This window comes from Ictalurus furcatus, chromosome 7 (assembly GCF_023375685.1).
Source record: "Ictalurus furcatus strain D&B chromosome 7, Billie_1.0, whole genome shotgun sequence".
Taxonomy (NCBI): Eukaryota; Metazoa; Chordata; class Actinopteri; order Siluriformes; family Ictaluridae; genus Ictalurus; species Ictalurus furcatus.
The window spans coordinates 12493231-12506094 of NC_071261.1; the positions used below are offsets into that span (position 1 = coordinate 12493231).

The 12864-nt window shown below is 43.0% G+C and overlaps 1 protein-coding gene across 1 annotated transcript; it reads right to left on the bottom strand.

Annotated features, from left to right (window-relative positions):
• Window positions 1–257: 257 nt before the first annotated feature.
• htr5ab (5-hydroxytryptamine (serotonin) receptor 5A, genome duplicate b) lies at window positions 258–7636 on the bottom strand. The gene is made up of 2 exons (XM_053628508.1): window positions 5472–7636; window positions 258–922 (listed from the first exon to the last, which is right to left on the bottom strand). Exons 1-2 carry the CDS (start codon window positions 6177–6179, stop codon window positions 590–592), a joined length of 1041 nt encoding a protein of 346 aa, XP_053484483.1. The 5' UTR covers window positions 6180–7636; the 3' UTR covers window positions 258–589.
• Window positions 7637–12864: the final 5228 nt, after the last annotated feature.

A 12864-nucleotide genomic window follows, 5' to 3' on the forward strand; every position in this document is an offset into this window, starting at 1 on the left:
CAAAAAAAAAGTTCCTGAAGTTTCTGTGTAGATTCTTAATATTATAAAATCTTTCACGTACATATCATGACATATCCTTCAGCTATCAGTTAGCGTGATGCACATGTGGTATAATTTAGCGAAACGATGGCATGTCTGATGTTTTCAGCACATCATGTACGAAAAGTATTTATGCCATGGCAATTAGCATGATGCTAATTGCTAGTTCTTAGCATTTCTATTACTTGGCAGCCTACTAAAGAGGTCCTGTTTAGTTCCTGGCTGCGTATATAAACAGTTTTGGGAAGATTCATTAGCATGTCATGTATAATGATTTCATTATTCGTTCAGTTAGTATGATGCTAATTTAAGGTTATATTTGTCAGCGTTGCCAGTTCCTGATGTAATGTACACACAATATTTTGTAGCGAAACTGCAGCATGACCATTATGTCAGTTAGCACAAGGCTAATTGGTGGTCATTTGCTTTCATTACAGCTTCCTGAAGGCGCTGTTGTAGTTCTTGTAGGTGAAGTTTACCAAATGGTGGTATTTCTCCAAGCAGTGTTAGTCAGTTAGCATGATGCTGACTAGCACTTGTAGGTTGTTTGTCACCGCTGCCTGCTGAAGAGGTTCCTGAAGGCGCTGTTGTAGTTCTTGTTGAAGGCCGTGTAGATAAGCGGGTTGAAGAACGAGTTGGAGTATCCGAGCCAGAGGAAGACGCTCTTCCAGATGGGCGGGATGTCGCAGGAGCACAGCGGGATGATGAGCTCGGCCAGGAAGAAAGGGATCCAGCAGAGCACGAAGACGCCGATCAGTATTCCCACCATGAGCGCGGCGCGGCGTTCCTTCTGCTCACGCCACGTCTCGCCCTCGGGCTGGAATGACACGGCTGCATGGCGGACGCTGAACGCCATCTGGGGCTGTTCCACTGCCTCCTTCACCTGAGCACCAAAACACAGGAAGGTTAGATTAACCATACGATTGATCATGGTTCATCAGATATCATCAGAATGTTCTAGTCTCTACATCAGAGACAGGGATCTGTCCTCCATCTTTTTAAAACTTTCAAAGAACTCTTGTTTGGTGACCACAGTTACGGGATCACCTCCTACAAGAAGGAACCGGTCAGTACAGCTTCTTTTACGTATACAGTGTTTAGTTTGTCTGAACAGAACCCGAAAATATTTGCCCCCTTGAGTAACCAAAACTCAGGTACGGACCAAAACCACTGGGCCAAGACTGACTGAGAGAGAAGTGATCTCTGCTTTCCCGCTCACACTGAGAGGAACATTTCTGCTTGTTCGTCCTTGGGTCTGATCTAAAATTACATAGAATTGAGATGATAATCATTTTTGATCACATTTTCCTGTCATGTCTGCTTGGATGAAATGCATTTGGCATGCCAGATCTGCTCCTCTCCCCGAATGACACGATGAACATAAAATATCTCCAGACTCGACTTTCAGCGTAACAATGAAAAGTAAAGAATAGCAAGCCAGGGATGAATAAAATGCCATTGTCGCTCTTTACGGTAATGTATATGAAAATGACTATGACAACAACATGATGTACAGGATCCATTATTGATACACATACACATACCTTTGTTTATGCAACACAGCTAAATTGTTTATGTGTGTACTATTTATCGCCTGTTTTTGTATTCTAAAGAGGAACGGGTACATTTCTTTTTATATATAAGCTCATTACACACCTTCTGCCCTGTCTGAATTACTCCAGAGATGGAGATTAGCGCTGTTGAGGAATAAAGGGAAAATGAAAAAGCATGAACAGAGAAAGAGAGAGAGAGAACAAGAGGAAACAGATATATAAATAAGAAAGAACATGTCCTTGTTGTGGTACAGAACAGATTAGAAAACACATTTTGTTTGTCTTGTGGCCAAAAGAAAGACTTGAGAATTGTGTTTCTTCATTCAACTTAAAGACCTTAAAGAACAAATGAGAGAAAATGAGTAGGTTGGTCGCGTATATGTGAGAGAGACAGAGAGAGAGAAAAGGAAAGAAAAGGGACAGAGAAAGACAGAAAGGAATAAATTGGTGCATAGGGAAATGAGAGACAGGGAGATAGTGGAGGAAGAGATGAACACGAAAGGAGAGAAGGGAAAATGGTTAGACAGGGAAGGACCGAAGGAAAGAAAGGGACTCGGAGGGAAAGAGAGAAGGAAAGAATGGGATGGATGGAGAAAGGGAGGAGGAAATAGAGTGGTGGACAGGGGGAAAGACAAAAACAGAGAAGAAGGGACAGGAATAGAATGAAAAAGAATGGGATGGGAGAAAAGAAAGAAAAGGATAAAACGGAACAAAAGACACGGAAAGAAAGTGACGATGGAGAGAGAGAGAGAGAAAGAAAATGGATAGGAAAAGAGAAAGAAAGAGTAGAAGGCTAGAGAGAAAATGAAAGAGGGATGGACAAAGCAAGAGAAGGAATGGGAGGGAAGGATGGGAAAGAGAGAAGAAAAGAGAGGGAGAAAGAAGGGGATTTGCTGAGAAAGAGAAGGAAAGAGTGGGATGAACAGGAGAACATGAGAGAGAGAGAGAAAGAAAGAAGGATGGAAGGATTGGAAAGTCAAAGGGGAGGGCAGGGAAAGAGAAAAGGAGAGGGAGAGATAGACAGAGAGAGAAAGGGATGGGCAGTCAGTGAGAAAGAGAAGGAAACAGAGGAAAGGGCAGGGAGAAACAAAATGAGAAGAAGGAGAGAGAGAAAATGAAAGAGGGATGGACAAGACAAGAGAAGGGATGGGAGAGAAGGATGGAGAAGAGAGAAGGAAAGAAAGAAAGATAGAAGGGGAACGAGGGAAGGAAAGAGAGAAGGAAGGAAAGAAAGAAAGACAGAAGGGGAATGAGGGAAGGAAAGAGAGGGAAGGATGGGGAAAGAGAGAAGGACAGAAGGGGAACAAGGGAATGAAAGAGAGGGAAGGTTGGGGAAAGAGAGAAGGAAGGAAAGAAAAACAGAAGGGGAACGAGGGAAGGAAAGAGAGGGAAGGATAAGGAAAGAGAGAAGGAAAGAAAGAAAGACAGAAGGGGAACGAGGGAAGGAAAGAGAGGGAAGGATGGGAAGAGTGAGCGACAGAGTGTCATGATCTACTGAATGGAATGATGGAGTGATAGAGAGCGAAAGAGCCAAAAGTAAGAACGGGACCAAGAGTAAGGCCGAATCAGAGCTGGAGAAGTAATGACAGAGGTGATGAACGATGGATGGAGAGAAAGATAGAGAGATGAAAAAGAGCAACAAGTCGCTACGGTGGAGTCTGAAGCCTGATTGTGGTGTGAATGTAGTGAATAATTTATTCAGGTAGGAAACACTCGAACCGGCGCAGAGACGCTTTTATCCTCCATCGCTCAGCCTCGGTCTGCCCATTCTCTCTCTTTCTCTGCATGGAGTCTCTTAAACACTGCTGCCTCATAATTTTCACACAAAATGAGCTGTGCCGGACGTGATGAGCTCGCGCTACGACGTGTGAAGACCTGCATGAGTGCCAAATTATCCTCATATATATATATATATATATATATATATATATATATATATATATATATATATAATTATAAAAATAAATCCCTTCCTGGAAAATCATTTTTTCACTCCGCTGAAACCCTCCTGCTGTGGACAGTAATTCCATTCCCAGTAATTTCCATTCAGCAGGCAATCAAGCACCTTCCTGTCTTACAGCATGAGGAATAAAGTCTCTCTAGCATCAACACGGAATTAAATGTAACTATAAACAGATAAAAAGTATGACTTTTTTAATATGTAACAGTTGCTGTGGTGTAAGAGGAATAAAACACTTCAGGACATGAGTGCTGTTATAGGGAAACCTAAATTGTGTGTGTGTGTGTGTGTTTGTGTGTGTGTTTATCCCTCCATATGCTGCCCAATCATCGAATGATGATCCGATCTGGCTAATATTCAGAGGACAATTAAATGAGTCACAGTTTGTAACAGAGTGCAAAGTGACACTGTAGAACAGACGATCCAATTATAATCGTGTGTGTGTGTGTGTGTGTGTGTGTACACAGTTCTGCTGCCCACCGAGAACTGCCTGGTTTGATCTCTGAGCATTTCTTTTCTGCGCTGTCCTTCTCCTCCCTCTCGCTCTTTTCATCTCGCTCTGTTCTGAATTTTCATTTCCTTCACAAGCTGCCTACACGTCAATACTTCCTGCTTCCTGCTTCCTGTTTACGGTACCAGAGAAAGTAAAAAATATTTTACTGCATGTGACCTGTTAAACACATGTAAAAAGTCACAGATGAAGCAATAAACTGAGTGCTGTGCTGGTTTGAGAGTTTCCTGAACTTCAGCAGCAGGAACACCTGTACACCATTCATAGCAATCATGTAGCCGTGCAATCAGCCAATCATGTGGCAGCAGCGCAACACATAAAATGGGTTGAGTTTGACTGTGGACAGGTTGCTGGTGCCAGTGTGAGTATTTCAGAAGCTGCTGATCTCCAGGGACTTTCTACAGAACTGTGTGAAAAAAACAAAAAAAAAACATCAAGTGAGTGGCAGTACCCTGGGAAGAACAGAACGGCCAGACAGGTTCAAGCTGATTTTAAGGCTACGGTATAAGAAAGAAAGAAAGAAGGATGAACAGAGAAAGAAAGAAAGAAAGAAAGGGATGAACAAAGAATGAATGAAAGAAATAGATGAACAGACAAAGAAAACAAAGAAAGAGAGTAGTAAATTAAAGAACCACTATGTGCATCCGTGGTGAGCAGAAAAGCATCTCAACATGTCCGACCATGAGGTCGCATGAGGAGGATGGGCCACGACACACTACTGCTGCAGTGGGCATGTTTACATGCTGTCAGCGGTCTGGTTTTCATGGTTCCGGGACCTAACCCAGGAAGTCTGGCCCTGAGGTGGGAATACACTCTAGATATGACGCCAGTGTGCATATGAAGGTTCCTTGTAGGAAAAAGGATTTCTTGTAGGATTTCTTACTCATAAGCTAATTTAGTCTCGTAACTCCAGTGCAAACACTAAAGAAGAAGAACAAGAAGGAGATTTCAGGTCTTGCCTGATCAGCTTCCTTTGGGTTGATGGGGACATTGTGGACATTTCATTTTCTTTGATGCTGACATTCACCAGAGAATCACAATTAGGAGCTGATGTGTGTGCCTTGGGCTTTAAATTAGAATAAGGTACATAAGGTACAAACTAAATGCTAATTCTATCCTTTCATGAGTCTGTGTGTTTTCTTGAATGCAAAATGAGTGTGTGTGTGTGTATGTGTGTGTGTTGTGGCTAAATTACGAGCTCTAGCTTGTCCCGAGGCTAAATGTGAGTTTGGAACACCAATTATTTCAGTTGCAATTTTTTTTTTGCATTTGCATTACGATGTAGTTGTTAAATTCTTACACTGTTCAGGGATTTATTAAAATTGTTCTTATGATAATTGGTTAGAAAATGTATGAAATATAAATACAATGAAATATATGTACCACAGCACCCTCGCTTTCTTCTTACCTCGATAATCTCCGCCATTGGCATGATGGTGTTGGTCTTGCGAGATCCGATGCGAAACTTGGCAGCCTTGTAGATCTTCCAGTACACGAACAGCACGACGCAGAGGGGCAAATAAAACGCGCCGAAGGTGGAGAACACCGTATATGATGGTTCCTGGCTCACTTGGCATGCCAGATCCTCCTCGGAATATGTCTCTCCCCAGCCGAAGAGCGGCGACAGGGATATGACGGACGAGAGCAGCCACGTGAGTCCGATCATCACGTTGGAGATCCTTTTTCGTGTCTTGAGCGTGTACTCGAGGTGACGCGTGATGGACCAATAGCGATCGAGTGCGATGGCAGTCACGTTCCAGATGCTGGCCGTGCAGCACAAAACGTCGCAAGAAATCCAAACTTGGCAAAGCGCTTTTCCGAGGATCCACCGGCGGCCGTAAAGTTCCCGAACAAGGCTCAGCGGCATCACCAGCCCGGCCACCATCACATCCGATATGGCCATCGAGGCCACCAGGTTGTGAGGGACACGGTGGAAAGTTCGGACTCTCAAAATGGTCACCAAAACCAGAAGGTTCCAAACGAACGTAGCCACCACGAGCATGGCTAAAAGCGTGAGCGTGAGGACGCTGAACACAGAGAACGGCCGATACAGGTTTCCCGACTCTGGCCTGTTGGTCAGGTTCGATAAGAGCGCAGTGACGTTGAGGTGAGGCATGCTTGCAGTCCAGGGATTAGCAGATGACAAATTAGTCAGTGATGTTGAGATGAATCAAGTCTCTGGAATTCTTGGTGATGTTTTGGTTGAGCATCTCTCTGGTTGTGGTCGATGTCCTCAGTATTCTTTAAGGTGTCACTGGATTTCTTTATGACCTTCAAACCACATGGTGGTGGTAGTTTCAGGTTTGATCATTGCCTTCCTCAGTTAATTCAACGTTTTGGGTTGTTTTTTTTGTGGCCAGTACGTGTGAGTGAGTAAGGTAGATAAGCTCTTGACATTTTACGCAAGAACGTTTAAGGATTAGCATTTCGAAATTATGCTAAGATAGTCTAGCATTCGAAAATTGGCTCGAATTAGGTGCCAAGTGTAACTAGCATGGGGCAAGTCAGTAAACATCTTGCTATCTTTGGAGTATGCATGGCTGATGCTGAAAATTGTCCAACGAATAAAAAAAAAAAAAAAAAGGTTTAAAAAAAAAAAAAATCAGAATTTGACCATGCTAATTATGAGATTAGCATGAACGTCCATCAAGAAACTTGTTGATCTTTGGGTGAAATATGATTACAAATAAGATTTTCTGTCAATCTTTGCTACTTGCACAGTGAAGGAAAATTCCAGAAAACTAAGCTATCGAAAGGGTAGGACTTGGAGAATTAGCGTTCCGATAGCGTTCGATTTTAACACTAACTTAGGGATGTATTAATTAGTGTTAGAAATGAAGATGGGGTAAGCTAGCACTAGAACTTCCGCTCAAATTAGCTCATAAAGTTAGCAAGAGTCACGTGATCGATCATCACTTTCTTTACAGGGGGACCCGTTGGTGTTAATGGATCTTGCTTCCTTTTTGGTTTATGACTCTGTATCACCGCTCGCTTGCCGTGACTCCAGTTGCTTTCAGGCTGATTACAGAGCGCAATCCCATTACGTCTAAAGTTTTGATCTTCTGGATTTTGTTGAGCTTGTTTGTGGCCATGGGCTGCCGGTTGAAAGGGGCATCATCCTGCAAGGCAAGAAAAACAGAATGGAATAACAAAAAGAATAAAATCACTCGCTTCACTACAGCAAGACCTGATGAAATTTTTAAAAATGTCTCGCGGAGCCCGGAGGCGCTGCAGACTTGTATGTTTGCCAAAAATAGCCCGCAGTTTTCTGACATCTTTGTCAGGCTCTTGGAGCACAAGTTCTCAACGAGCAAACTGCGTCTGAGGAAAGAAAATAAAACAAAACAAAGCTTGAAGACGGAGAAGAGAAGCCCGCTGTCGTCTGTCTCCCTTTTCTGTCTATCTCTATCTCGACCCCTTTAAGTCAGACAGGCCGGCGACTTTCATGTGCAAATAACAAGCCGCAAAGATGCCCCGACACATCTTCTGTCCACCCCGAGACTTTCACCAATTTGCCACCTGAATGGACGTGTGCAGAAAGACGGATAGAGGTATCATTACGCCTGCATCGACTGCTCTACTTAAGAGAAGTGTGGGCAGGAAAGGATTCACGCTATCCCACGATGCTATTTATAGAGCTCCACATGTTTAGACCAGACTCTCCTGTCACGGCTGTCCTCCGCCGGGTTTTATCACATACGAGGCCGGAGCGTTTTGCTGAAGCGTTACGTTTTGCTGAAGATTACAGCTGTGACAGCTGCGCTAACATCACCGGAAGGTTTATTAATTATTACATCATTCCGCTGTGTAATCATCCTTAAGTGCCTTTCGCTAGCTTGAGGCGTTTTGCATCGTCTTCTGCTGACACAAGCACACACCACGTCCAGTTATGATCTAATCTGTCCTTGCGGCAGCGAGTTACTGTATGTCCCCCCCCTTCTGCTGAAAATGAGGTCCAACACCAGTTAGAAGATCTCACGCTGTCAAATGAACCTGAATAAGAGAGCTGGGGGAATGATTTCTAGCTTCATTTAGTATGTATTAAATGGCCTAATATAGTTAGCGGAAAGTTCGAAAGGAGCGAGCTGCTTGGAAATGAAAAATATTCCCCCATTTTTTCTAAAACAGTGTTCCCAGAAGTAATAAACCGTGTATCAACTCTATGGGAATAATAACAAAAAAAAAAGACTCGAAAAAATCAATAACTCTGGATCGCGAGAATGATCTCGGCGCATAGGCGGCGTGGGGTTTAAAGCAACCCTTGTTCACCCCTGCTGTATGACTCACTGGCTCATCTCACGCAATAACGCTGAAGGAGTCTCGTCGCTCCATCGCTTGTTCATCAGAAATCAGAAGAGCGACACTCTAGAGGTTAAGCGGCGAGTAAAGAGCGCCATGTGAAAAGAAGTTCATCCGTAGGTAGCGCTGTGACACGTATTGCTTCGATGCAAACAGTCTACCGTTATTTCTGATCACGCTTTACACATTTACTCTCGGCATCTTCACCACCAGCATCCTGACGGAGCTTCACCCAGGAGGCTTTTCGTAAAGTTTCCAAATAACCCATTCAACACGAAAAAATTAAATAATACATGAAATCCAGGATGTTTTTTTAACTTTTAAGCGGGTGGGACAAAATTATAGCTTAAAGGACTCCAACGTAGAGCATTGATAATAACTTTTAGATACTTTTAGATGGCCTTCAGGATTTGAATGACTTTTGAATTTTGCATGTGTTACTCATTGGATTGGGATTAATAATAAAACGTTAGTGGCATCTCATAACATTTGAACTAATAAGATCAAAACTCGTCCACCAACAGGGAATGGGAAAATGTCTGTGATCAGAACAGTACCTGACTCCTAAGATATAGCTTTTGACAAGTCGATATTTATGTGCAGAGAGTTCCTGGTATTCAGAGTCGGGTTACGTGACTTCTTAAATCTAATCCATCGTCCATGTATCGACTGTACCGCTTATCCTTCAGGGTGGCGGGGAACCTTCCTGGGAGCCTATCCCAGGGAGCATTTGGCACATGGCGGGGTACACCCTGGACAGGGCACACTCACACACACAAAGAAAACCTGCCCACGGTTTGAAGGATAAGCTGACTGTGCTTGCTTTTGGTATGAAAAATCTGTGCTACACGCTTAACTCGACTCCGAATATACGCCAGACTGTGCACTACAGAAACACACCCTCTTGGTTGAATTGTAAAAGGCTTTGTTTTTGTTGTTTTCTTGATGTCTTGTCTTCTTCAGGCCCCGGCTAAACACAATTTTGCTTGCATCGCTAAAAGATTCAAAGAGAAAAGGACTCACTCATTAGCGCACTGTTGTTGTCCTGACTTCATGGAGCACGAGGCGATTTAATGAGTGGAGATGGATTACTGACCGGACCTGAAGGTCCGATGTGGCTGAAGGACATCGAGACGTATAGTGATGAATGAAGGGCAAAGTGGAGGAGGGAGAAGAATTATGGAAAGATATATGTAGCGTGAACAACAGCGAGAGAGAGAGCTGAGAGTTTCTGTATCGATGTTCAGGTGCCCTCTGAGGTGAATGAAGTTAATGCAGTGTAAGGGAATAGAGCAAAGCTTCTGATCAATGAGGTGACAGTGTGAGCTGTGTGTCGTATTGAGCTGCTATTGACAACAGTGAGAACTTAGGGTTAGGACCCTGGGAAATGTGTTTGAATGTTTGCTGTGGCACAAATTTATTCATCCAGTATGTTTGGTGTATTGTGTTATGCTGCTCTTGTGCGTCATGCTGCAGTGTGTGTGTGTGTGTGTGTGTGTGTGTGTGTGTGTGTGTTTTGCATGTTTTCTCCCATATGGTGAACAGAATAATGGTATGGCTTCCCTGAGAAAGGAACGTGAAATACCGGACAGATATTTTGCCAGAAAAGGGTGACACTCAGTGCCATATTTATCCACAGATATCTATATTAGGATCAGACAGACAGACAGAGGATACACTCCTATTCTCTGGTAGTCATGCTGCATTCAGGTGCTCAAGGGAAGGTCATTGAACTTATAAATATGACGTCACCACTTTGTGTTTTAGCCCGTTTACTATAACACTAGTCTGTGTTTTAGCCCGTTTACTATAACGCTAGTCTGTGTTATAGCCCGTTTACTATAACGCTAATTTGTGTTTTAGCCTGTTTACTATAACGCTAGTTTGTGTTTTAGCCCGTTTACTATAACGCTAGTCTGTGTTTTAGCCCGTTTACTATAACGCTAGTCTGTGTTTTAGCCCGTTTACTATAACGCTAGTCTGTGTTTTAGCCCGTTTACTATAACGTTAGTTTGTGTTTTAGCCTGTTTACTATAACGCTAGTTTGTATTTTAGCCCATTTACTATAACACTAGTCTGTGTTTTAGCCCGTTTACTATAACGCTAGTCTGTGTTTTAGCCCGTTTACTATAACGCTAGTTTGTGTTTTAGCCCATTTACTATAACGCTAGTTTGTGTTTTAGCCCGTTTACTATAATGCTAGTTTGTGTTTTAGCCCGTTTACTATAAAGCTAGTTTGTGTTTTATCCTGTTTACTATAACGCTAGTCTGTGTTTTATCCCGTTTACTATAAAGCTAGTTTGTGTTTTATCCCGTTTACTATAACGCTAGTCTGTGTTTTAGCCCGTTTACTATAACGCTAGTTTGTGTTTTAGCCTGTTTACTATAACGCTAGTCTGTGTTTTAGCCCGTTTACTATAACGCTAGTCCGTGTTTTAGCCCGTTTACTATAACGCTAGTCCGTGTTTTAGCCCGTTTACTATAACGCTAGTCCGTGTTTTAGCCCGTTTACTATAACGCTAGTCTGTGTTATAGCCCGTTTACTATAACGCTAGTTTGTGCTTTGGCCTCTTTACTCTAAATTTTATGGGAAATTTGGTTGTTTACTTGAATGCAATTTGGTGTTTTAGCTTGTTTACTATAACACTAGATCAGGTTTGATCCTGTTTTTGATAATGATAAATGGTTTATTGTTAGCTTGTTTAGAATAATTCATGTGGGTATCTGTGTTTTAGTGAAGTTTGCTGGAGTTCCTGGTTCCTGGACGTTTATCAGCAAAGAATTATGGATTCTTGTCAGAGAGAACAGCGTTTAGTCACCGTTTTCGGTAACTGATGGAGTAAAGTCATCTCTCTGACGTACACTCATTTTTTTCCACAATGTCTTCTGCCATGCCTTGGGCTCTAAAACCCAAACACCCACTCACTGGGTAGCTGCTGTTTCTTGGCAACTTGTCCTTAATGGGTTTCGACACTTACCCTCGGGCAGCGTAACATACTCTGACGCCTATCACTTTATTACTGCGGCCACGGGAGCAATAGAAGAAAGAAGAAGAAGGTTGCTCACCTTTAATGCACTGCAGATTTCAGAGAATGTGTGTATTAATATAGAGCAAGGCTTAAGGTGTGTGCGTGTGTGTGTGTGTGTGGGGGGGGGGGGTGTATGTGTGTGTGTGAATTCAAAGCGTCACCTCACACAGTGAGGTGTGTTCAACTTTTGGTCAGAGATAGTGAGATACAAGATAAAGCCTTGGAGTATAATAATAAAGCACACGGGAGTAGTATGCACACACACACACACACACACACACACAAAAAAAATATGCGTTCGATACAGATGCTATTGCACAAGAAAAGTCCAGTGCCAGTGTGATGAGCCGCATCACTGAATACACACTGATACACACTAAGCATGAATGAGTGTGGGCGCATTTGTAATGCATTTCCTCATTTCTCCTCAGCTTGTTGCACACACACACACACACACACACACACACACACTCACAGAGAGAGAGAGAGGGAGAGGCAGACAGTGTTTATTCCACACTCCACCAGTCCAACAGTACAATTAATAAGATCCTTAGGGTAATCAACTAATCCAATTAACTCAAACAACTTCATGAGCTTTAAGGATACACACGCACACACAAACACACACACACACACACACACCAACAACATCAGCTGTAACGATTCATCTGTTTGAATTTTTTATGATACAGTCGTACTCATGCACTCATCAGAATGTAGCTATTTGCTAGAATTGATGTAGTTATATAGTTACTAGTAAAGTGGACATGGCTTCAGTCCTTGAAAAGGAGGTGTGGCCTGTGTGAGTGCCAATCTTAGTAAAGGAGGTGTGGCCTATCCTAGTAAAGTGGGTGTGGCCTGTGGGAGGGCCAAGCTTGGTAAAGGAGGTGTGGCCTGTGTGAGCACCAATCTTTGTAAAGGATGTGTGGCCTGTGTAAATGTCAATCCTAATAAAGGAGGGGTGGCCTATGTGTGTCAATACTGCTAAAGGACGCATGACCTGTGTAACCATCACCCTTATTAAAGGAGGCGTGGACTTTCTGAAAGTCAATGTCAGTGCTAGTTAAAGAGGCTTGATTTATGATAGTGTCAGTCCTACTTAAGGAGGTATGGCCTGTGTGAGTGTCAATCCTTGTGAAGGAGGCGTGGCCTGCATAAGTGTCAACCCTAATAAAGGAGGTGTGGCCTGTGTTTCAGTTTTAGTAAAGTAAGTGTAACTTGTGTGAGAGTCATTCCTAGTAAAGGAGGTGTGGCCTGAGTGTAAAGGAGGTGTGGCTTATGTGAGCATCAATCCTAATAAAGGAGATGTGGCTTTAGTAAATGTCAATCCTAGTAAGGAGGTGTGGCTACTGTGAGTGTCAATCCTAGTAAGGAGGTATGGCTACTGTGTGTCAATCCTAGTAAAGGTGTGGCCTCAGTGCTTGTCAGTCTCAGTGAAGTGGGCATGGCTGAGTGTAAGGACAGAAATATACT

Excerpts from the sequence above, each read along its gene's own strand:
- htr5ab (XM_053628508.1), bottom strand. The coding sequence starts at position 6,179 with ATGCCTCACCTCAACGTCACTGCGCTCTTATCGAACCTGACCAACAGG. Across the intron at positions 923-5,471 it reads CAATGGCGGAGATTATCGAG|GTGAAGGAGGCAGTGGAACA; the intron begins GTAAGAAGAAAG and ends TTTGGTGCTCAG.